At 37.3% G+C, this 25,559-nt stretch overlaps 1 protein-coding gene across 1 annotated transcript in view; it reads left to right on the forward strand.

Moving 5' to 3' along the window:
* Positions 1-25,559, forward strand: part of HELZ (helicase with zinc finger) — a 157,461-nt gene that overhangs the window by 83,330 nt on the left and 48,572 nt on the right. The window contains 7 exon segments of the mRNA XM_035724531.1: positions 5,342-5,520; positions 8,446-8,564; positions 10,156-10,301; positions 11,588-11,735; positions 15,022-15,205; positions 19,679-19,907; positions 25,158-25,362. Of these exon segments, the coding sequence (XP_035580424.1) occupies positions 5,342-5,520; positions 8,446-8,564; positions 10,156-10,301; positions 11,588-11,735; positions 15,022-15,205; positions 19,679-19,907; positions 25,158-25,362 (1,210 nt within the window).

Consider the following 25,559-nt stretch of genomic DNA (forward strand, 5'->3'; position numbering starts at 1 on the left):
CTTTTCTTCAGAAAACAATAAAGAATCATTAAATGGTTGTTTATACACCATTTGCTTTCATTGTTATATGAATTAATGTTTAGTTCTGCCATTTTACAAACTAATAATGTCATGCCCCGTGTTCGAATACAATTATTGCTTACAAATTAATTTCTAACCACACTTTTGAATCATAATCCACTAACTTTTTATTTCTAGTTGAGTCCAGGCATGGAAAAATGAGATTATGCTATTTAATTCTTAATAACCACAACCAAAGCCATTTGAATGATTTTACAATTGCATTAAAAAGAACAAAAGAGAAAAAGATGGTGTGGCCTGCTAACACAGGTTTTTATGCCATACTTTGTTTTCACTCTGGAAGATAAATTAGAGCAGAAATAATTGTTTTAAGTAGAATCCAGTTGTATTTAATAAGAAAATATCACATATATACAATCACTATAAATGAAAATGTGGTATTTATCACTGGATACGTTCATCAGTAACTAGTTTGCTTCAGATTCTAATCTTTTTAAGTCATAAGTGAAAGCTCAGTAGCTAGTAGCAGTTTTGCTATGAGTGTTTTTACTTTAATGGAGGTGTTTCATTTGCTTTTATTGTTGGTGTGTGTGTTTATGTTTGTATACGTGTGTGTTATGTAGGAACTGTGACAGCCTCAGTTGTCATGGTGTACTTGGGCTTGGAAGCAATGAAGTAAAGCCCCCTCACATCTTGATTGACCTAGGATGATAGGTTATTTGATATTTGGGGCTGAAGAACTGTTGTTGATTCACATCTACCATGTGACTAGCATTATGGTTGACTTTTCCCACGTAAAATTATGTTTTGAAGGTTATAATCCAACAGGTAGTACGTCTAAACTGTGGAATAAGAAGTTACGTCTCAGTAAGGTATATGTGTAGTTGTAGTGGCCCAGATACAGAAACTTGCTCTTTAGCAGAAAATCTCACCTCTCCATACGTCTTAAGAGTGGTTCAGTCAGAAAGCTGGAAAAGTATTTAAATATAAATTTCTAGTTATTTCATTTAGTAAATAGAATAAAATAAGAAAAGGCTTGACTTTTACTAAATCTTTTCTTTTTGTGGTCCTATATTTTCACCATGGTTTTTCTCTTTGGGAATGGTGTTAACCTGTAAATGTATTTCCTAGGAGGATAGTGCATTGAATTATTAAAATTTATTAGTGTACCATCTTTACTCAGATTAATTTGTAATTATCCTGATGGACAACAAACATGGGAGGTATGGGAGACGGGATAGAGGAAATTAGCATGGCTGAGCACTCTGGGGAGAGCTTTATCTGTCCCAGCATACAGCGGAAAGAACACAAGGGGGCACTAAGTGTCTGCGTGTGACTTTGAAGATGTGCTGTCTCTGTGGTGTACAATGGTTGAAGAGTTTGCCTTCTGCTTAGTGTAGTCTAGAGTGGGCCATAGTAAATGCCATAAAGTGTGAAAATGGTCATAGAACATTAAATAGTTTAATGCAGTACATATGTTCAAATATACACACGTATGGTTGAAATGTATAAAATTCTATTACTTGCCAGGAGTTGAGCTTAAAATATTTGGGGATGGAGGTTTTAGAAACCATTTTAGATTATATCTCGTTTTGGCTTTTACTTCTTTTTTTTTTTTTTTTAAGATTTTATTTATTTATTTGAGAGAGAGAGCATGAGAGGGGGGAGGGTCAGAGGGAGAAGCAGACTCCCTGCCGAGCAGGGAGCCCGATGTGGGACTCGATCCTGGGACCCCAGGATCATGACCTGAGCCGAAGGCAGTCGATTAACCAACTGAGCCACCCAGGCGCCCCTGGCTTTTACTTATTTCATTTAAATTAGTAGACCTTACGATGGACTAGAGAGGAAAACACAGTTTCTGTGTGTGGTTCTGAAGATTGGTATCTGGTTCTGGCAGACTTATTACTTAGTAGATAGAGGTTATCTATGGAGAGAGTGTGTATTTATTGCTTTCTGGGCAAATAGAAGGTATTTGTTGTTTTATACGGATCTTCAGAGTAATAGATTTTATTCTGGGATCAGGTCTTTCTGATTCTGTAGTATCTTGTGTAATAACATTTTGGGGGGTTTATTTTATATGAATTCAATAGATGAATAAAATTTCAGGCAATCTCCTACTCTAACAATCATAATTCATGTGGGATCTGTGGATGGTTTGTTCCTAGAAATATGTAAATTACTTAATTGGTGTCACATTTCATACTATGAGCTTGAAGGTGTCACTTTCACTATTCTGCAGTTTTTAAAAAATGTTGGTTGTGTTTTAAATAATCTTATAGACAGTGTCTACCTTAAATGTTGCACAAAATGGAAGCACCAAGAAAGTATTTAAACTTTGAAGTCAGCACCAGAATATTGTACTTTTAAGGAAATATAGGCTTAAGGATCAAACTTTTTCTTTTTACTAGCTTTAACTTGAGGTGGTTTTCCAAGGTAATTGCAAAAAAAGTCAGTAGTGAGACTTAGAACTTCAATTTTTATTTTTCCTTTGAGGGGGAAGTGGTGCTTGGCATTAGTATTGGTGAGTAATTTGAAAAACCATTTTTCCAGTTTTACAATGAAATTTTCATTTAGGAAAGTGTGGAAAATATAGAGAAGAACAAGGAGGAAAATAAAATTACCTGTAATCTCAGCACACAGAGATAAATACTACTAACATTTTGGAGTTTAGTTTCTAGTAATTTCTGCGTTTAAATGCACATATTTTAGTTAATATTAATGGAATCATAATTTATAAATGATTTTTTTCAGATAATTTGTAAAATGAGAGTTTTCATTTATTTAAATTCCACTTTGCTGACCTAATTATTTTTTATTAAAACCTAAAACATGTTGTTTAACATTTTTGTATCTATTTATTTATTTAAAAGATTTTACTTATTTGTGAGAGAGAGCGAGCATGAGCACGGGGGAGGAGTAGGGGAAGAGGGAGAAGCAGGCTCTCTGCTGAGCAGGGAGCCCGATGCAGCTCCCAAGATCATGACCCAAGCCGAAGGCAGGCGCTTAACTGACCACGCCACCCAGGCACCCCCATTTTTGCATCTTTTAGAAGTGATATTGGTTACTTTTACCAAGTTCACAGTCCTTCCTATCAGAGTAATGTTTTTAAAATATATTTCTTTACTTTTCTAATTTATATATATAGTTTTTTGCTTTGCTTAAAAGTAATAACCAGTTTTTAAGTGTATCATGAAAGGTGAGAATACATTTTAGAAGATCATTAGATTAGGTTTTGTCCATATTACATTTGAGCTGCCTTTTGAATATCCTAAAGGAGACACATGTTAAATAAAAAGTTGATATGCATTCTGGAGGTGAGGTCTTGGCTGGAGAGAGAAAAATGTGTTAGTCACTAGAGTGCTGGTGGTGACTGAAGTCATGAGCCTGGCTGGGATGGGCAGGGGGAGAACAGGGCCGGAGAAGAGGAGTGTGTTGAGTAAGCCGAGGGGAACTCTAACCTAGAGAGGAAGAGTGAAGGCAAGGAGAGGTTGAGCCATGGAAGCTGAGGGCAGGGAGTGTTGCAAGGAGGGAACAACCACAGGGCTGGATGCTGCTGATAGTCAAGGACTGTGATGGGCCTGGAGAATATCCAAAAGAGTTAGTAACGTGGACGTTTGTATCCCTTGATTGGACCCCACGCTCTCCTGAGTTCTTTTTTACTTCTTTGACTGCTTCTTGCCAGTTTCCTTTACTGTTTCCCCTTCTTTTCCCTGCCTCTAAATGTTGGGGTAACCATCAGTCATTCTCCCAACTAGTTTCTTTTTTATCTACACATTCTACAGCTGATCTCATCTAGTCCCAAGGCTTAAATATTATCCCAATTGTGTATTTCTTGCCCCAGACATTCTCCTTAACTTCAGACTTATATATCCCCCTGCTTATTGACTATCCCCACATGGATGTCTGCTACTGAATTTGTCCACGACTGAATTCTGTTCTCACTTCAAATCTGTTCTTCACTTTGACCATCTTTGTAAACACCACTGTTGTTCATCTAGTTTCGAAGGCACAGAATCATCCTTTCTCTTAAATTGCACATCTGGTTCACTAAATCCCGTCAGCATTACTCTCAAAATGTGTAGTGAATCCAACCATTTTCACATCTTTACTGTTACCACCCTGGTCCAAGCTGTCATTTTTTTCTTGTCCAGACCCTTACAACAGCCTCCTACCTGGTCTCTCTGTTTCCCTCCCCTGCCCCTGCCTCTGTTCCAGTTGGTTGTGTGTTGCAGCCAGCTTGTAGTGGCTTGTGAGAACCAATCATGTACATGTCTTCCCAAGTTCATGTTTGGTGACATCATGTTGGTAGCTTGAAATTGGCCATGGTAGTGGATTTTACACCACAGAAGTCAGCAAACACTACGGATCAGCTCCACCCCTACCCTCGAAGCTGGTTGTTCAACATTTACCAGCACACCACTGTCCAGCCCTCCCCCTCCCAGCTCCCCCAACTATATATTCTGTCTAGAGAAAGAGTGGTCCTTTACCAACATAAGTCAGATCATGTGACCGCCCTGTCAGAACTCTCTGAGAGCTTTCCATTAAAATCAGAGTAAATCAAAGCCTTTATGAAAGCTTGGAAACCATGTGATTTGTCTCTGTGCTGGAGCATAGTAGACACCCAATAGATCTTTGTTATATGTGAGTGGGTTAGAGATGGGTGGGTGGGTGGATGGATGGATGCCTTGTTTCTGTACCATTTTAGTAGTCTGTTGCATGAGGCCTATTAATATTTTTCTTTTGCAATTAATGGAAGAGATGGTCTTTCTTAAGATTTTTCTGATTGTCTGAAATTTAAATTTATTTTTAAATCTCCTTTAGATAATTTAGGTAAATCTCCTTTAGATTTAAACATAGATGTAAGAATGCTGAGGTGAAATGCAGATAACTTTCAAGTTTCTGTTGTAGGTGTGCAATTCACGGTTTTTTTTTTTTAAGCATAGATAATTACAATATGAATTAAGTATATTTTTGTAAGAATATTCTAGAAAGAAAGTAATTCCCAAATGGGAATGTTTTGAACTGAAAAAACTGTAGTGCTTATGAAACTGTTTGTCATTCTGTTGTAAGATTAATCTGAACACTTAAAAATAATTAGATATTTATTTTATGATAGTACATACGCTTTCTGTTTGAATCCTTTTTTGGGAGGGCATAGTCACGGTTGTATGTTAAATTCTAATTCAGTAGAGTGTTAATGGTCACCAGATTTATTTGTTAATTTCCAGATATGGCAGTCTTAACGTAATAATGTTAATTTTTTGATTATGTTGCTAAAATGTTAATAAATATAAATAGGAAATATTATCTTCTCTTATAGGGTATATTTCAGAAATCGCTGGGTAAAGACTGTCCACCCAGTTGTGCATCAGTACTGTTTGATCTCGAGCGCACATTCCACCTTTCAGATGCCACAGAAAGAAGATATTCTTAAACACCGAGTGGTTGTTGTTACGTTGAATACCTCCCAGTACCTCTGTCAGTTGGACCTGGAACCTGGTATGCTGACTCAAGACACAGATAGGGTGTCTCTGAATGCACAGGGTTTCTGCATTCAGTTTAGACCAGGGGTTGGCAAACTATAGCCTGTGGGCCAAATCTGGCCTGTTGTCTGTTTTTGTAAATAAAGTTTTATTGGATGGAACACAGCTATGCCCCTTTATTTACCTATTTATTATGCATGGGTGCCTTTGTGCCACAGTAGCTGAGTTGAATAGGTGCAACAGAGATTGTATGGCCAACAAAACCCAAAGTATATATTGTTTGGCCCTTTACCAAAAAAAAAAAAAAAAAAAGTCAACCCCTAGTTCAGACATTTGAGTGACCACTATTCTGTTTGTTCTCTTATCAGATTGTATTTACTTATTATCGGTCATGTGAAACATTCAAATTTGGATAGTGTTGATGTTTTGTTTTTTACAATTTTCTCAAGTTTTTGCTTTAAAATGCTTTTGTGTTATACAGTGTAGAGACAGCAGTCATGATAGGTTTTTTTTTTTTAGACATGCTATTAAGATTATTATATTTAAGTACAGGAATCTGTAAAATCAAACTATGAAGTACAGATAAAAGGTGACAAGTAATTCTGATAAGTATGGCAGAACTTAACCATCAAAAAGTGGTACCACTTTAAGGTACTTGCTTTGGAAGAATATTCATTTATTACTGCCATATTATAATGGTTGACATTGCTCAATACTTTTTTGCTCTCTCCTTTTGGAATTGCTTTCAGAGCCAGTGACAGATTCTTTTGAACATTCGAGTCCCTGGAGGGTAGATACTGTTCTCTTCACCTTGAATTCCTGGCATCTGGCCCAGGGTATAGACACCTGGAGGCCCTTGATAAACCTCTGTTTATCTTAAATGAATGAATGATGGCCAAACTTTCTTTTTTGAGGGTAGATTTAATTTTAGAAAAGCTTCAAAATCTTTCTGAGACATATTTGGTAAATAAGGTAGGTGAAAATGAATGAATGGTGGCCAAACTTTCTTTTTTGAGGGTAGATTTAATTTTAGAAAAGCTTCAAAATCTTTCTGAGACATATCTGGTAAATAAGGTAGGTGATCAAACTGAGCAATACCATTAGGGGTAAAAAAAAAGAGAGAGAGAGAGAGAGAGACGTGCCTCTCATGTAATGAGACTTATTTTCTTGTGCATACAGTTCATAGCTGGCTGGTGAGGGCAGTTACAAAAGGAGAGTTTCAAAAATGTTTTGAACAGTGACTGCATCATTGGAGTGAGTTCTATTTCCTCCCAACTGACTTCTTTGAATGGAACAACACTTATTTGAAATGTAAATTTTGGTATGTTTATTTAACAATCAGTCTCATTACTTCATGGTTATACTCTGCCTATTTGCCACTTAGATGAAATGCCCAAACCTCCTAACAGTGTAGTTTTGTGGGGAAGTGAAGAATGGCTTTGAAGAGCAAGAATATGGAAGAACACTTAGAAGTTGCCTATGTGCTTTGTTCTGGGCATTGCTTATATTTGATTTCATTTAATTCTCGTATCAGTCCTCTGGAGGGAGGGTTCTTTGACAGGTAAGAAAACCAAGGCTCAGGCTAAATCGGTTTGGTTAATTCAAGTCACCTGTACTAGCTTAAGCAATAGTTACAATAGTTTCATGATATATCCAGTTCCTGATTCAAGCCTAACTCTAATTAAAGTGTTATCTAATGAAAACAGTTTTCAAGTAATTAGTTTTGTAGAACAAAAAACACAAAGTCTCCTTAACAGGGAGAAAAATGCACAAGCGTCTATCATGGTTAGGCCACTGTCAGGAAATAGACAACAGTTATTAATACACTATCAACCATAACCATTTGTATGAATGGATGATGATGGTGGTTATTACTGCCAGTTAGTAAGATTTAGAAGGTTCCCACCCTAAAAACAAGTTGCATTACAGAGTTGCATAAAAAATGGTTTAGAACTTGCTGATATTCATAGAAATAGGGATAGCAATAGAGGTTCAGTTCTTGGGCCCTCCTCACAGGAGGCTAATTAATCCAGAGAGTTTTATAACTTTGTCGTTCTCTTGAGACACTGTTTTGTTCTTTTGCTATGCTAGTAAAAAGAAGGCTCCCTTCTTCCTAACTCGGTGTATTGGCCATAGGGGAGAACTTTTTCCTTCTTCACATTGAGACCGTGAGATTTTTGCCTCTTTCCCCCCACTTAAGGGCAAAAGGACTTTCTCCTCCCTTTTGTACACAGAATCTTGTGCCCCAGTGTGAGTGGCAATAGCACTCAAGATGTGAGATGCCTGCTACTCTAGATGCTTGACATCTATCTGTCTTTTTTAGCACACTGGGGATTCTGTTTTTCAGCCAGGGTAGGCTCTTAGACTAAATAATTTTATACACACACACACACACACACACACAAACCCCTAAATAATCAAATTAGTGAATTTGCTAATCGATAGCCCCTTTGTTTCAGTCAAGGTTGGATTATAACTTTCTCCCTTATATTAGATTTCAGGTATGATTTTCTTTAATGTTTAATATGCATGGTAAAGCTAAAGTTACTTATAAACTGTCATTGTTCTATTTTTGATATTTCATCACATAAATAATGAAAGGACTATCAGTGTCTAGTTGCCAGCCCTTCTTTTTTGGTGAAAAGCTGCTATCTTGTACTTCAAACATCTTTTTTATATGTACTCAGTCAGCTATTCCTCTGGGGGTCCTTAGCACCAGATGCCATTTCGTATCTATTATTGGGTAGAAGAGTTCTTTCTTTTCATCTCCGTTCTTTAAATAATGATTTAAATTAACAATTTTCTAAATTGAGGGTTGGCATTACAAGTACTTGTAACTCTGAAATCAGCACGCTGAACTCTTAGCAGAAAAGGAAAGAAGTACTGCTGCCTTTGTTGCTGCTGTGTGTTGCTTTACTGTGTTTATTTCTGTACTTTGTAGGGTTTTTTACACACATTCTATTAGATGAAGCTGCCCAGGCCATGGAGTGTGAAACCATTATGCCTCTAGCGTTAGCAACTAAAAACACTCGGATTGTCTTGGCTGGTGACCACATGCAGGTATGCGCCCTCTGAGTCATCATATTGAAGGAACTACTAATTATATTTTGATGTTTAATATTCTGTTTTCTAAAACATCCTATGAGATTGTGCCATGTATTACAGTTTAAGTACTTTAAATATTTCTGTATTAATAATGAAAAATACTGGGGTGCCTGGGTGGCTCAGATGGTTAAGCGTCTGCCTTCGGCTCAGGTCATGATCCCAGGGTCCTGGGATCGAGCCCCGCATCAGGCTCCCTGCTCCGCGGGAAGCCTGCTTCTCCCTCTCCCACTCCCCCTGCTTGTGTTCCCTCTCCCGCTGTGTCTCTCTCTGTCAAATAAATAAATAAAATCTTTAAAAAAAAATAATGAAAAATACTGCTTTTTCAGAAGGAAAATTACTATCCCACTGTTTTCTTTTTCCTTCTTTGGATAGGGAGTGGAATGAATGAGTCTGTCAGTGTTATAATTTTCATGTTTTTAATTTGAAGATGAGCTTTCTAGAGTGTGACTATTTGACTTTTACTTTTCTTTAGAAAATAAACTTAAGTTATCCTTCCTACAGTTCCCCAGTTCTTGTCCCTAGCATGTGTTTTCAATGAAGGGTTGATTTTTTTTGCCATCATAGGAAACAGAGTATACTTTTTAAAAAATTTTTTTAAAAGATTTTATTATTTATTTGAGAGAGAGAGGGATAGAGCACAAGCAGGGGGAGCAGCAGAGAGAGAGGGAGAAGCAGGCTCTCCGCCGAGCAGGGAGCTCGATGCGGGGCTCGATCCCAGGATCCTGGGATCATGACATGAGCCGAAGGCAGACGCTTAACCAACTGAGCCACCCAGGCGCCCCGGAAACAGAGTATACTTAATTCAGAATGATAGCCCACATCTCAAAGAATGTGTCTGATTTTATGTATTTCAATACCTCTATAAGGAAAGAGAAATAGAATTTTTGCATTATTCCTTGTTTTACAAAGTTGCAGTTTGAAGTTCTTTCTCTTCTGCTGTAATTGAGATTGAACCTGTATAGTATTGTAGCTCTGATGACATCCAGGAAAGAGGTGAATGAAGAGGAAGAAATTCTGTTATTGTTTCTTTGCCAGAAGTAGTTTAATTTTGTTCTTTAGTCATCAAAGGTATGATGAAGAATGGCTCCTTATACTTTATGAGATAAAAAGCATTATTTTCCTGATTATTAAATTAAATTTTTTAGTCATAGGCTGTATATCCTTCCAGCTCACCCTTTTAAATAGTTGATCAATTTTAGTGAAATAACTGATTAACTACCCCAGTGATGCAGTGGGTTGCATCTCTGAAAGTTAGTGACGTAATAGCTATTTATTATCGTGTTGGAGGAGCTCTTTGTTAATCTGTGTGTAGAAACTCTATGCTGCTGTTGATATACTGAAACAAAACGTTAGAAATTTTAGCCTAGTTCTTTATAGTAGTAAAATTGTTCCGAGAAGGTATTTTTGATTCTGCTTATTCCAGCATTCAGCATGTTGAGATTTAGTACATCAGAGGTTTCAGCGTAGTGGATTTTTTTAGAAGTAGGTTAAAAAAGTGCTACTTGCGTATTTGGTTAAATTTTCTCTGTATGTTTGTCTGTTACAGCTCAGTCCTTTTGTTTACAGCGAGTTTGCCAGGGAGAGAAACCTTCATGTTTCATTACTTGATCGACTCTATGAGCATTACCCTGCCGAGTTTCCATGTAGGATCCTCCTATGTGAGAACTACCGCTCCCATGAAGCTATCATCAAGTAGGTGTGAACTGCCCCTTCTGTATCGCACTTCCTGCAGTCTGGTGGGTGGGAATTCTATATGGCACTGGTACGAGGGACAGACTATACCCAGCACAGTTATGTGGTGTCCCTGGCATTGCAAATTATGTTAAATTTTATTTCTGAAAAAGAGTACCTCAAAGATCAGTTGTAATTTTTCACAAAATAGGCAATCCTGGAAACTAAAATTTTAGTTTCTACCAGTTATGATGTTTTTCTGTGACTGAATATGTAATATATATGTAGAGCTACATGATGTAATAAACAGATATATTGACAGAACACATAGTAGTTTCTTTTATGTCTGGCTGTGTTATATAAGGAATCTGTTTTCAAAGTAGGGAAAGAAGGGAGGAAGCAAGTAAGGAAGGAAAAACCATGAAACTTAGTCATAAAGTTTTTAAAGGTTTCTGTTAAATACAGTATGCATCTATAAAAGTAAAAATATTATAAGTGACAGCTCAGTGAACAGTCACAAATTGAACATACCTATGTAACCCGGCCTCCAGATGAAGAAACAGAACACTAGCAGCACTCTGGAAAGCCCGATTGTGCTCCTTTCCCGTCACTACCCCACCAAAAACTTAGTTTTTTAAAATTTAGTATAATTTAGTAATATTGATTATGTTAGTCAGTGAAAACCATTTTTAGGTTTCTCTGAAAACAATAAAGTAGTTATAAAAATAAATTTAGATTTAACTATGGCTTTTATCAATCTCTCAAAATGTGGTTCTCTTTATTGTTGCCAGTCATTTGCTGCAGTCAGTAATGAATCAAGTACTTAGTATTTTTCATCAGTAAAAAGTATTCTTTTTGCAGCTGAAGACTTGAATGTCCTTCGGTTATATGTGTTTCAGTGTCTATATATCTTTGTGTTTGCATGTGTAAGTAAATGATCCATATAAATAAAAATATGTATTAACCAGGAAAATAGCTAGCAATTTCCTCATAGAGCAAGATTCTTATCTAGTATTGACTGTTGTCATTTCTTCCTTTTCTTTCTATATTCTGGCTTCATATCTGACCAGATTCATTTACCAATGGTATACCAGGAGCCTACTCTGTTGTTATTGCTGTGATTAATTTTGGGGATAGTCTTGCCCTCATAGGTGTTAGATGTTTGAATTAAAATTAATCATGGACATAAAGCAGCATTATTAGAATTGAGTATCATTTATTGTGAATATAATTTTTTTTCTTATGGGTAAAGTTAATTTTGATAATAAATCACTATTTATTTACTTATTTTGGTCTTTTTTTGGCAGTTACACCTCTGAGCTCTTTTATGAGGGCAAACTGATGGCCAGTGGAAAGCAACCAGCACACAAGGATTTCTACCCACTAACTTTCTTTACAGCACGAGGGGAAGATGTACAAGAAAAAAATAGCACAGCTTTTTATAATAATGCAGAGGTACCTTAGTTCTTTTGCAGATTATTGACATTTTCACAGTCACATGGTCTATTCTTGTTGACTGTTTATTTACGATTTTGGGTTGACATCCTATTGTATGTCATCTACATGAAAATAGCATGTAAAGTTTATTCTTTTTGTATTATGTTGATTTGTTAAGATCAGTATCCTGTGGGAAACAAAAACTGATTTACATTTTGATTATATTTGATTTACATGTCTTTTTTTTTAAGATTTTATTTTTTATTTATTTGACAGAGAAAGAGAGAGCATAAGCAGGGGAAGAGGAAGAGGCAGAGGGAGAGGGAGAGGGAGAAGCAGACTCTCCACTGAGCAGGGAGCCCGATGTGGGGCTTGATCCCAGGACCCTGGGATCATGACCTGAGCTGAAGGCAGATGCTTAACCGACTGAGCCACCCAGGCGCTCCTTGATGTACATTTCTTATGACAAAATACAAAATACGTGACTTCGTTTAAAAGAAAAGCCAATATTATTTTCATATAATTATTATTGTTAGCTAACTAACATATACTATGATTGTATTTCGTAGTACATACTCAAATGAATTATTATTTATTTATTTTTAAAGATTTTATTTTTTATTTATTTGACAGAGAGAGAGAGAGACAGCAAGAGAGGGAACACAGGCAGGGGGAGTGGGAGAGGGAGAAGCAGGCTTCCCGCGGAGCAGGGAGCCTGATGCAGGGCTCGATCCCAGGACCCTGGGACCATGACCTGAGCCGAAGGCAGACACTTAACGACTGAACCACCCAGGCACCCCTCAAATGAGTTATCATTTTAAATGAGTAAGACTTGAATTGCAGAATCCTGTGCTCCAGAGAGATTATACAGGCCCAGATGACAGTGTTGCTAAGCCATTATGGATAACCTCTATGGTTCTCTTATCATTTCTGACTTTCTAAGTTTAGAGAGAATGTGGGTAAATGGTCAGGTAGCAGACAAAAACCTGGTGAAGTCTTTAAGGGCCAGTAGGCCAGAGACTCTGGGGTTAGGTTCTGACTGTCACAAGGGAGTGGAGTTCTGGACTTCAGGAAACCCAGAGGAGGGGCTAGGCTTGGTTGGTCATTAGAGGAATGAGTGTTGATCTGTGATCTCCATTTCCCTTTCTTCTCTTGAGTCCCATGCTTTACTCATTTTATTTACAAAGAAATGGGTCTTATTATGTAACAGTAATTCATCTTTCCTTTTAAAAATTGATCAGAGGTCTATAGTTAGAAGGTAGTGTAAGAAAATCAAATGCTGTTAACTGTTCAATATAGGTCTTCCGCGGCATGGAGCTATGGAAAATGGGATCTGATGCTCACCAGCTGCCCAAACCACCTGGAGTAACTCTTTCATCCCAGGGAGCAAGGGGAGAGGGGAACTGCCTCTCAGCTGCTGAGATAGCCTTTCTGTAAGAGCTGTGTGGGGATGGGTGCAGTACCTAGCTTGAATGCCCTGGCCTCCCTCTTCTTACTGAATTTCTGTACACTTTGTTGAATAAATGCTTCTCAATTTCTTGTAAAGTTTTTGATCAATCTCCAGAGACTTAGTCTGCTAATTTTGACCAGCTTAATAGATGTCTGTCTGGGAGAGAAGTTTCCCCAAGCTCCTTATATCACCATTCCAAGTCTATGTATTTTGACTTCAGTTTTAAGCATCCCTTCACAGAGGGATGAGGTGGAGAAATGGTTTTGTATTGCTTAGTGATAGGAACTCTTTGTGTGTGTTTGGGTGGGGTGGGCAGTAGAGGTGTCTCCCCAATTTTCATCTACCCCCATATTTAACAAAATGGGTTAAGATAGGTTTTTCTTATTCTTTCTTATTCTTTATTGCAGTAGATTCAGGCCCACCTTTCTTGTTCCTTCTAGTGAGAGCGCTGTGCCTTCAGTCCAGTTTACTCTTCAGAACCCTTGGGCAGTCTATATATCTGAAGCACTTGATGTTAAATCATTGTGACAGTAGGGAGACTCTAGTACATACCTCTGTCATTCATTGAGTTTGTATCTGGCAGTGAGAACTGAATCCTAGCTGATAACCCTCAAGTTCTTGAAAGGAATAAAAATACTGTCAAATTTTATTAAGTATATTTAACATTGTAAATATAAGTACATATTATTAACAAATATTAAATAATGTTATTTAAAATACATTTAAAAAACTTTATTCTCAGGGCGCCTTGGTGGCTCAGTTGGTTGAGTCTCTGACCTTTGGTTTCGACTCAAGGCTTGATCTCAGGGTTGTGAAACCCTGAGATCGAGCCCCACATTGGGCTCTGTGCATAGTCTGCTTGAAATTCTTTTCCCCTCCTTCCCCTTCCCCTCTGCTTTTCCCCCTGCTCGTGAGTGCGCACGTTCTCTCCTAAATAAGTAAATAAACTCTTAAGAAAACAAAAAAGAACGACTTTCTTCTCTATGCCCCTAGAGTCTTGCCTGACCCTCTATTGAGCCTACCGTTTTCATATATATATGGAATATACATACATACATATATATGGAATCTGTTTTCTAAATATACGGCAATCTCTCAGCAGGCAGGGAACATGTTTTATTTATCATTGTTCCCCCCACTGCTCCAAGCATTGAAACTTTGATCAATTTGTTGTATTAAAATAGATTGAATAAATTCAGTTGGGTAGAATATGGTGTTACTTCATTGTAAGGTTAATAAAATGGCTTGGGCAAACTTGTGTTACTAGGAGGCAGTGAATTGTCAAAGTGTCTCTCCAATCCAGATTTGTCTTAGTCCCGACTGTGGTTATATTAGCTGTTGGCTGCTTTGCGTAGTTGTATCAGTGGGGGACGGTGACAATGCTAGATCTTGTACTGCTGAGACTTAATGGTGGCACCGACTCTAGGAAATCTTTCAGTTGGCTGTTCATTTCACTGGCCTCGTATGGAGTGAATGGACTGAGAAATCCTGGAATGTGGGGAATTGCTTCCCTGACTCCCTAGATGGGGTTGCCAGTTTCATGGCCCTATCTTTGTCCTCCTCCCCACATAGGAAATTGAACCTGTCCCCATTTAAGAACGGAGGATGGATGAAGGGCGAAGGCCGTTTGCCCATGAGATTGTTGCTGAGATTCATGTTTTCCCTGGGTGCATTTTACTTGGGTAGAATTTTACTGTTTGAAATGTACATAAAATTTTTCTCCCTTTGTTTGTTTCAGCAAAGCATTACTCCTATTTAGAGGTAGTTTTTAAATGACATTTGGTAAAATGGCATCCTTTATACATTTGCTTCAGTTACGCTATCTTTAATATGCACATGTGTGTTTGTTTAAAGGTATTCGAAGTGGTGGAACGTGTGGAAGAGTTGAGAAGGAAGTGGCCAGTAGCGTGGGGGAAGCTGGATGATGGCAGTATTGGTGTGGTGACTCCATATGCCGATCAAGTGTTTAGGATACGTGCTGAACTTCGAAAAAAGAGATTATCTGATGTTAATGTAGAAAGGGTGCTAAATGTTCAAGGTAAGTATTAATTGAAATGAACTAAGTTACTCAGATGCTTAAATCTTAAAGTGTATGCACATTTGATTTTTAATTCTCAAGATCTTTTTTTCTGGACAAGCAGTTGTGTATTCATTTCATACCAAGTTTGTTAACGCCAAATTTGGCAATTAAAGGCCAAGCTCATTTACGTGTTCATTACATTTTTATATCCAGATGAAAGAAGCAGGAACAAATGGGTTTTTTCAGTGACCGTAATGGTGTGAATGCCACATACTACATCTGTATGCAATAGTTATAATTACAGTAGTGTGCACCACCTCCTGTCACTATACTGTATCTGAAGACTGATTTGTTCATAAAGATTTTTTAAAAACTTATACCTGTCAAGCATATTCTGTTTAAATGCATTTTTTAAAGGCACAGTTTGTTTTTTTATCTATAGACGTTCCTAAGTGAATAGTTACCAGGAGCTCATTTAAATTGCCTTCAGGTAATTAGTTGCTATAGAGTTTGTGCTTTTATTTTTTTGAAAAGATTTTATTTATTAGAAGGGGCGGGCAGGGGTGGAGGGAGAGGAGAGGGACAAGCAGACTCCCCACTGAGTGTGGAGACCGATGTGGGTCTCAGTCCCAGGACATGAGATCATGACTTGAGCTGAAGTCAGATGCTTAAGTGACTGAGCCACCCAGGTGCCCTGAGTTTGTGCTTTTAAATATATGCAGCAACACTATCACGTGAGTGCTGGAAAAGTCCAATATAATTACAGGTTTTAGGTTTCATGGGAATATACAATAGTAAGAGTAATACAGTTTTAGGTTATGGGGACAAAATAGTTCTACTATATCATGTGTTGTCCAGATCCTTCAGAATTTGGGCATTTGTTTCAATATTTATTTACATTCTAGTTAGTTGACATATAGTGTAATATTGGTTTCAGGAGTAAAATTCAGTGATTCATCACTTACATACAACACCCAGTGCTCATCACAACGAGTGCCCTCCTTAATACCCATCCCCCATCTAGCCCCTCCCCCACCCACCTCCCTCCACCAACCCTCAGTTTATTCTCTGTTGTTAAGAGTCTCTATGATTTGTTTTCCCTTCCCCCCTTCCCATATGTTCACCTGTTAGTTTCTTAAATTCGACATATGAGTGAAATCATATGGTACTTTTCTTTCTGTGATTAACTTATTTCCCTTAGCATAATACATTCTAGTTCCATCCACGTCATTGCAAATGGCAAGATTTCATTCTTTTGGATGGCTTAGTAATATTCCGGGCTCTGTGTGTGTGTGCGTGTGTGCGTGTGTGCGTGCGTGTGCGTGTGCGTGTGCGTGTGTGTGTGTGTGTGTGTGTGTGTGTGTGTCTGTACCACATCTTCTTTATCCATTCATCAGTTGATGGACATTTGGGCTCTTTCCATAGTTTGGCTATTGTTGATAATGCTGCTGTAAACATCGGGGTGCATATACCCCTTTGAATCTGTATTTTTGTATCCTTTGGGTAAATACCTAGTCATGCAATTGCTGGATTGTAAGGTAATTCAGTTTTACTTTTTTGAGGAACCTCCATACTGTTTTCTCCAGAGTGGCTGCACCAGTTTGCATTCCCACCAACAGTTCAAGAGGGTTCCCCTTTCTCTGCATCCTCGCTGATACCTGTTGTTTCTTGTGTTGTTAATTTTAGTCATTCTGACAGGTCTGAGGTACATGGTTTTGATTTTTTTTTTTAAGATTTTATTTATCTATTTTAGAGAGAGAGTGAATATTGAGTGGGGAAGAGGGACGAGGGACGAGTGGGAAGGAGAGGGAAAGGGAGAGAATCTCAAACAGACTCCCTGCTGAGCACCGTGCCCAGTGTGGGGCTCAGTCCCACAACCCTGAGATCATGACCAGAGCCGAAACCAAGAGTAGGACACTTGACCGACTGAGCCACCCGAGTGCCCCATCATTGTGGTTTTGATTTGTATTTCCCTGATGATGAGTGATGTTGAGCATCTTTTCATGTGTCTGTTAGCCATCTGGATGTCTTCTTTGGAAAAGTGTCTGTTCATGTCTTCTGCTCATTTCTTAACTGGATTATTTGTTTTTTGGGTGTTAATTTTGATGAGCTCTTTATAGATTTTGCATAATAACCCTTTATCAGATATGTGGCTTGAAATATCTTATCCCATTCCATAGGTTGCCTTTTAGTTTTGTTGATTGTTTCCTTTGTTGCGCAGAAGCTTTTTATCTTGATGAAGTCCCACTAGTTCATTTTTGCTTTTGTTTCCCTTGCCTCCGGGGACATGTCTAGTAAGAAGTTGCTACAGCCAAGGTCGGAGAGGTTGCTGCCTGTGTTCTCCTGTAGAATTTTGATGGTTTCCTGTCTCACATTTAGGTCTTTTGTCCATTTTGAATTTATTTTTGTGTACGGTATAAGAAAGTGGTCCAGTTTCATTCTTCTGCATGTGGCTATCCAGTTTTCCCAACACCATATGTTGAAGAGACTGTCTTTTTTCCTTTGGATATTCTTTCCTGCTTTGTTGAAGATGAGTTGACCATATAGTTTTGGGTCCATTTCTGGTCTCTCTATTCTGTTCCATTGATCTATGTGTCTGTTTTTGTGCCAGGACCATACTCTCTTAATGACTACAGCTTTGTAATAGAGCTTGAAATCCAGAATTGTGATGTCTCCAGTTTTGTTTTTCCTTTTCAAAATTGCTTTGGCTGTTTGGGGTCTTTTGTGGTTCCATACAAATTTTAGGATTATTTGTTCCAGGTCTGTGAAAAATGCTGGTAGCATTTTGATAGGGATTGCATTAAATGTGTAGATTTTTGGGGGGTAGTATAGACATTTTAACAACGTTTGTTCTTTCAATCCATGAGCATGGAATGCTTTTCCATTTCTTTGTGTCCTCTTCAATTTCTTTCATAAGGGTTCTGTAGTTTTTTAAGAGTACAGATCTTTTACCTCTTTAGTTAGGCTTATTCCCGGGTATCTTACGGTTTTTGCTGAGATTGCAAAAGGGATCGATTCTTGATTTCTTTTTCTGCTGCTTCATTTTTTGTATATAGAAATGCAACAGATTTCTGCACTTTGATTTTATATCCTGCGACTTTGCTGAATTCATGTATTAGTTCTAGCATTATGTTGGTGGTGTCTTGTGGGTTTTCTGCATAGAGTATCATGTTGTCTGCAAATAGTGAAAGTTTGACTTTGTCCTTGCCTATTTGGATGCCGTTTTTTTCTTTTTGTTGTCTGAGGCTAAGACTTCCAGTACTATGTTAAAAAGTAATGGTGAGAGTGGACATTTGGGCATGCATTTAGAAGGAATATTACCAGTAAGATAGGAAGCACCCAAAGGAGACCTAGGATAAGTAATGGTCTAAAAACTGCCACATGTGGGGAATCAGAAATGATTGAAAGAACCTGGGTTGTTTGGCTAGAGAAGACTGAAGACTGATATTAAAACTGTATTCAGAAATTTGTAGATTTGTCACAGAATGAGGAAATAGATGTGTTACTTTAAGAAAGAGCGTAAGAAAAAATGTGCAAACTAGAGTCTCAGTAAGCCTTCCCCCCCCTTATGCAATCAGCTGTATCTGCCTTTGGTTAGGGAGAGGCTAGATGACCTTGCTTCAAGGAATGGTCCTTGTATTGAGTGGGACCTTAGGCGAGATAATCATTAAGGCTGGTTCCAGCAATACTATTTTTTAAATTTTTTTAAAAAATTTATCATTTAACCATTTTTATGTGTTCATTCTGAAAGTGTCTTTCCAGTTCAAAAATACATAAAGTGCCGCAGTTCATTGGCATTAAGGACATTCACCTTGTTGTGCAACCATCACCACCATCCGTCTCCAGAACTCTTTTCATCTTGTGAAACTGAAACTCTGTACCCATTAAACAATAACTCCCTGTCCCACTTCCCTCCTCCCCCTGGGAACCACCATTCTGCTTTCTCTCTATGAATTTGACCACTCTAGGTACTTTATATAAGTGTGGTCCTGTGGTATTTGTTCTTTTGTGACTGGCTTATTTTATTTAGCATAATGTCTTCAGGGTTCATCCATGTTGCAGCGTGTGTCAGAGGCTGAATGATATTCCATGGTATGTATACACTACATTTTGTTTATCCATTCATCTGTCGATGGACACTTGGGTTGTTTCTACCTTTTGCCCCCGTGACTAATGGCTGTTATGAACATGGGTATATAAATTATCTGTTTGAGATCCTGCTTTCAGTTTTTTTGGGGGTAAATGCCCAGAAGTGGAATTGCTGGATCCTGTGTTAATTCTATGCTTAAATTTAATTTTGTGTTTTAGTTTTATGTTTAATTGTTCTAGGAGCTGCCACACTACTTTCCAGAGTGTTTTACATACCCTTTGACATTCCCACCTGCAGGACATAGGAGTTTTAGTTTCTCACTGACACTTGTTACTTAGCAATAACATTTAAAAACTGAAATGCTTTGTCTTAAGTCCTTTTATTTATTTATTTTTTTATAGGAAAACAGTTCAGAGTTTTGTTTCTTAGCACAGTACGTACAAGGCATACTTGTAAACATAAACAGACACCGATTAAAAAGAAAGAGCAGCTGCTGGAAGATTCCACAGAGGATTTAGATTATGGTTTTTTATCTAACTACAAACTTCTCAATACTGCCATCACAAGAGCACAATCCCTGGTTGCTGTGGTGGGTGATCCCATTGCTCTGTGCTCTATTGGAAGATGCAGGTAATTATGTGTTACTGATTGAGACGTTAAAGGGGGAAAATGTACAGTAATTTGCATCCCTATGTATATACTTATTTATATGACCTCTTGGCTAATTAAAATCAGGTTCAGTCACCTGATATCCAGTGGGAACACAAAAATACATTGCTTTGAGTCTATTCATTATGTTCATAATTATGTATTCTTTCATTTAGTCGTCACTCAGCAGATATTTCCTGAGGGCCTACTATGTTCTAAGCACTTTTCTAGCCACTAAGAATATATCACTGAACAAAAATGACTAAAAATCTCTGCCTTTGTGGGCTTTACGTTCTTGTACGTGGTAAGTTCAATGGAAGAGAAATAGAACATTAAGGGGAATTAGGAGTGATGGGGGTGCAGTGGGCTGGTTTGTGATTTATGGAGTGTGATCAGAATATCCCTCACTGAGAAGCTGACTTTGAGGTGAGGGAGTGAGCTATGCTGTTATTTGGGGTAAAAGTGCTCCAGGAAGAGGGAACAGCTTGTGCAAGAGTCCTGAGGTGGTTTTGTGTATCTTTGATGAAGACTGAATTTTATATTGATATTATTTCATTTCTTCCCCTTCATTATTGTGTCAGCTTGTTTTTGATGAATTTCCTTCTCTACTTATTTTCTCTCAGGGCTTCTCAGTGTAAATGATTCTTCGTGTTTGGTTTATCCAAGGGTCTTAAAATTAAGGAGGTTAGGAGTGGTTATTACTTGTCTTTGAATAGTGTTGCTAGTATTCCTTAGATTGTAGTCATAAGGAAGTATTTCTATTAAAATGTTTTAGTTAAAATATCAAAATAAGAAATTACTCTTTATACACTTATGTATATGTAAGTAATAGGAATTTTAACTGTTTGAAGCCAGTAATATAAGACTTGGTCTTTTTAGTGTTGAAAATTATGTTACCATTAACAAAAAAAAAAAACGAACAGAAATTTATAATCTATATTCTTTTATGGAAAAGAAATACACTAGGGATTACTTAAAGTTGTGGAAATAGTCTAGGACCTGTTGACGTGAATTCAGATAGTAGAAAGCGATGTAGACAGTCCCAAATATGCCTTGGGTAACTATTTCTTTTTGATATGTTAGAATTAATGTAGACGACAGAGCTGCTAGGAAGTTGCTTAAACCAAGTTTTCTATTGCGATATAGATATGGCAGCATTTTATTGTCTGTTTCCCTGTTTCAGCAGGAAGAATTCTATGGGAAGGGAGACAACTGTGACCTTTAATAATAATCTGCATGTATTAGAGTTTAAGACTCCAGAAGAAGTTAATATACTTTATAGGGGAAAGCCATTAACAAAGGAATCTAGGAGTTTTAATTTATGGTTAGGTTATGAAAAAATAACCTTTTCTTTAAAAAGGAATCCACAAACCTTGAGTGGTCCATGACTTATTTATGCATACCTAAACAGTCCTGTTGTAAAATATCTTTTTTTTTTTTTTAAAGATTTTATCATTTATTTGAGAGAGAGAGGCAGAGGGAGGAGCAGACTCCCCACTGAGAAGGGAGCCCGCCGCAGGGGCTTGATTCCAGGACCCCAAGATCATGACCTGAGGAAGGCAGACACTTGACCAACTGAGGACCCAGGCACCCCAGAATATATTTAATTTCATATTAAAAAGATAGATTTCTGTTCATTTTTGGCCACTAATGACAAAAAGTTGGGAAAGGGAATATATTAATTCCAAGTTACAAATGAATAAAACTACGTATAATAATTTGGCTTTTCTCCTAAGAGTTTTACTTTAGTTACTTTATAATTCATTGAAAGCATTTTTGGTTAGAATATTACTGTGATATTTTACCATTTTTGTTTATATTTATCATTTGAAAAATGTTAAGAATACATACAGTTTGATTAGAATTTAATAGATTAAAACATAAAATAGGACAACTTATTAGAAAAAAAAACTAGGGAAAAAAAATTAGAAACTGTTGGGGGAATAAATAGGTATAACAATAGTCTTGAGCCAAACTTGTTTTGAACTCTTTTTATAAATAATGTCAAACATTTATCAATATTTTATTTTTTTAAAAACTATTTCTGTAGAGTTGTATTATGCTGTAAATTCCATGAGATCAGCATTTTTTATCCCTTCTCTGACATAAATTGTTATTTTTCTCAGAGCAGATAGGTGAATAATTTTTTGTGAGGCCATGCTGTCAGAATTATCTAGGGCTAATTTTTAACTTGTAGCCAGGTCTATTGGTTGCTTATTTCTTACTACTCAGCTGGAGTGTATTAGGGACTACAAATTAATTTATAAGCTAGGCAAAATATTTTCAGAGATGTTAACTGTATTGTGTAGGGAGAAAAAAATCAGGTGACTTACAGCTAATTTGGAATTCTCATTATCTGTGTTATTTGGACACTTTAATCACAGCTTTAATCCAAGAGCTGGTAGTTGAAGGGTATGGGTATTTTGCTTTGATCTTCTAATTTCATTAGAAATTAATTTAATCTCATAATACAAGTAAACTTGGAGACATAGGCAATTTTTTTCTTTTTTGTAAAGCTTTCAGCTTCTCACCGTTAAGTATGATGTTAGCTGTAGACTTGTATATGGCCTTTATTTATTTATTTTAAAATTTTAAGATTTTACTTATTTATTTGAAAGAGAGAATGAAAGAGAGCATGAGAATGGGGTGAGGGGCAGAGGGGGAAGCTGACTCCCTGCTGTGCAGGGAGCCCAATGCGGGGCTTGATCCCAGGACTCCGGGATCATGACCCGAGCTGAAGGCAGACACCCAACCGACTGAGCCACCCAGGCGCCCTGACATATATGATTCTTAGGCACTATAATAACAGAGGAATGAATTCTTTGTAGTTTGAGTTAATCAGCCCCACCTCCACTGTGTCCCATTCAGTATTTATGAAAAACTAATATATTTCCAAATATTAAATTTTCAAGGAATAATTGTGTATAGTATACCAGTTTAGAAGGCTACCGTTACATAATCTTTTTTGTTGTATTTTTAAATAGAATTTATCTATTAACCTGAAGTGAATGTAGTGAACTTCCTCCTCCCCAGCTCGCCAAACCAGCGAATCTTAATATAGTAGCTGTTGTTTACCGACGGTTTTCTCTTGCCAGGTGCCTGGTTAAGTACTTTGCACACTTAGCCTTATTCAGTCATCCCAACAACCCTGCAATGTGGGAATTTTATTTTTATTTTAAATGGGGTTCCTGATTCACAGAATTTAAATTACTGCCCAAGGTCAGATACCTATTAAATGGTTCACTCAAACAGATGTCACATTGACTTCAAAACCCAAGCTCCTCTCTCTGGGTTACCCTGCCTTTCCCAGGAAGTGATGAATATGCTTGTATAAATCTGCACTGAGTGGGGAGAGCCAGAGAGGAGTCATGCATTTCTCCAAACCAATGTGTTTGGAGGAGGTCTTCCTTTGAACTGAGTTTCTTCATTAGCAAATTCCATTTAGTCAGTGAGATACAATCATATTTCATATGTATGTAGACATGGGGGTATTTGTGTGTGTATATATACGCACTCTTTATAACTTAAGGATGCCAAGTGATTTTCCAGTGTTTTATCAGTGATCCTGGAAGCAAGGTTAACATAAAAACAAAATCTCTGCTTGTGCTGTCTCTTTCACACACTCTCTCTCTTTTAAATAAATAAATAAAAAATAATTTAAAAAGGTAATTCTTCCTTAGCTATCAGACTGTGAAAAAAAGAAAAGCCTTGATTCCTTCCGAAGGGCTTTTTTCTCTAAGATTGTATGTATTTGTGTATGTATGTATTTATTTGAGAGAGAGAGAGCAGGGAGGGGCAGAGGAAGAGGGACAAGCAGTCTGTGCACAGAGCATGGAGCTTATCGTGGGGCTCCATCTCATGACCCTGAGATCTTGACCTGAGCCAAAACCAAGAGTCAGATGCTTAACCAGCTAAGCCATCCAGGCGCCCCCAGAAGGGTTCTTAATAGAAATAAAGGGTAAAATTATGCATTTCTTAGCAACACATACTTCCTGTAACTGAATGACTATCTTGTTAGCCTTTATATCTTATTGTCAGAAATGCATATTTAATATTTTGTAGTATTTTTCCTGTTGTTGACATATAGGCCTGAAATATTTTTGGACCCATTTCTTAAACTTACCTTTAAAAAAGTAGAAAAGACATATGTAAGAGAAACGTAGTTCAAAATTAAACCCTGCAAAGTTTTCTGAATATATTAATAACCCAATTCCCATTCATATACTAACTTTTATAATATAAACCCTTTCATTTATGCTTCTTGAAACCATCTTGATTAATTCTTGTCCACCTGGACACAAGGATACCAACTTGGAAAGACACCACATCATATATCTTTTATAGTTTAATAAAACATTATTTGAACCTCCTATTAAAGATAGGTATGCATATTTATAATGGTCATTTAAAAATAAAAAATTTTATGTTGTCTTTTGTAATACGTATTTAATATTTTTAATATTTGGAGATCAGTTTCCAAACCTGTAGGAAAACGGCTATCCAACTGCAACAAGTTTTTGAATGTATTTTTTTCTTTCCTATTTATTAATTTGATTAGGAAATGAACAGTCAACATTAAAATTCACATTCCAGCTTCCTGTATTTTTCATAATTAATTAAAAACTCTCTTAATTAATGTTCTGCTTGTTACAAGCATCTGTTAAGTAAGAGAAAAATATAGGAATAGCTAGTTATTTAAGAATCTTTCATGAGGATTATCTACTTTGTGGCTCAGATTTATGTCCTGAGTTGGCTTTTCTTAGTCATCTAGCACCAGTCTCCTTTGGCCCCATAATTCAAATCGGTCTGATTTATGTATGTGTCTATATTTGTATATGTATATAATGTGTATGTGAGTATGTCTTGAACTACAAATCATCTGTAAAATTGAGGTAGCAACAGTTTTGAAATCCTTACTATGTGGATAACAAAAACTGTCATTCTAGATTGGTGGATAATTGAGCATTGACCACATTACTTGCATTGGTCAGCCAAAATTAATTGAGAGCATGATTTGTATTTTCCACAATATTTGACATGACTATAGTTTCAGAATCACACTTCTGGAGTCTTGTGATCTGGTAGAAAGATTATACCTGAATCATAGATGAATGTTGGTCTGAGGATTTGGGGTGGGAAGCGGGAATTCGAAATGATCTTTAGTTGCTTATGTTCATTTCTGTGATTTTATCCACTGATACTGTGAACTGATTTTCTAAATCTTTTCTGTAGGAAATTTTGGGAACGGTTTATTGCCCTGTGTCATGAAAATAATAGCCTGCACGGAATCACTTTTGAACAGATCAAAGCTCAGCTAGAGGCTTTAGAACTCAAGAAGACGTATGTGTTGAATCCGCTGGCACCTGAATTTATCCCCCGGGCTCTGAGACTGCAGCATTCAGGAAATACCAACAAACTGCAGCAGTCACCCCCCAAGGTAAAGCCTGCTGATGGACTCCAAGAGGGTGGAGGGAGAGAGCAGCACAGAAGGGTCCGGGGTTCATCAGGCTGCAGGTTACTTTAGGTATTGGAAATGAAGGTTACATTTGGCGGCAGGCGGTTTCTGCAAGGAGCTTGTCTAGCTTGGACATGTAGTGAGAGCAAATACAGTGTGGTGTGCAGCCGTGCTCAGTG

This window comes from Zalophus californianus, chromosome 16 (genome assembly GCF_009762305.2).
Source record: "Zalophus californianus isolate mZalCal1 chromosome 16, mZalCal1.pri.v2, whole genome shotgun sequence".
Taxonomy (NCBI): Eukaryota; Metazoa; Chordata; class Mammalia; order Carnivora; family Otariidae; genus Zalophus; species Zalophus californianus.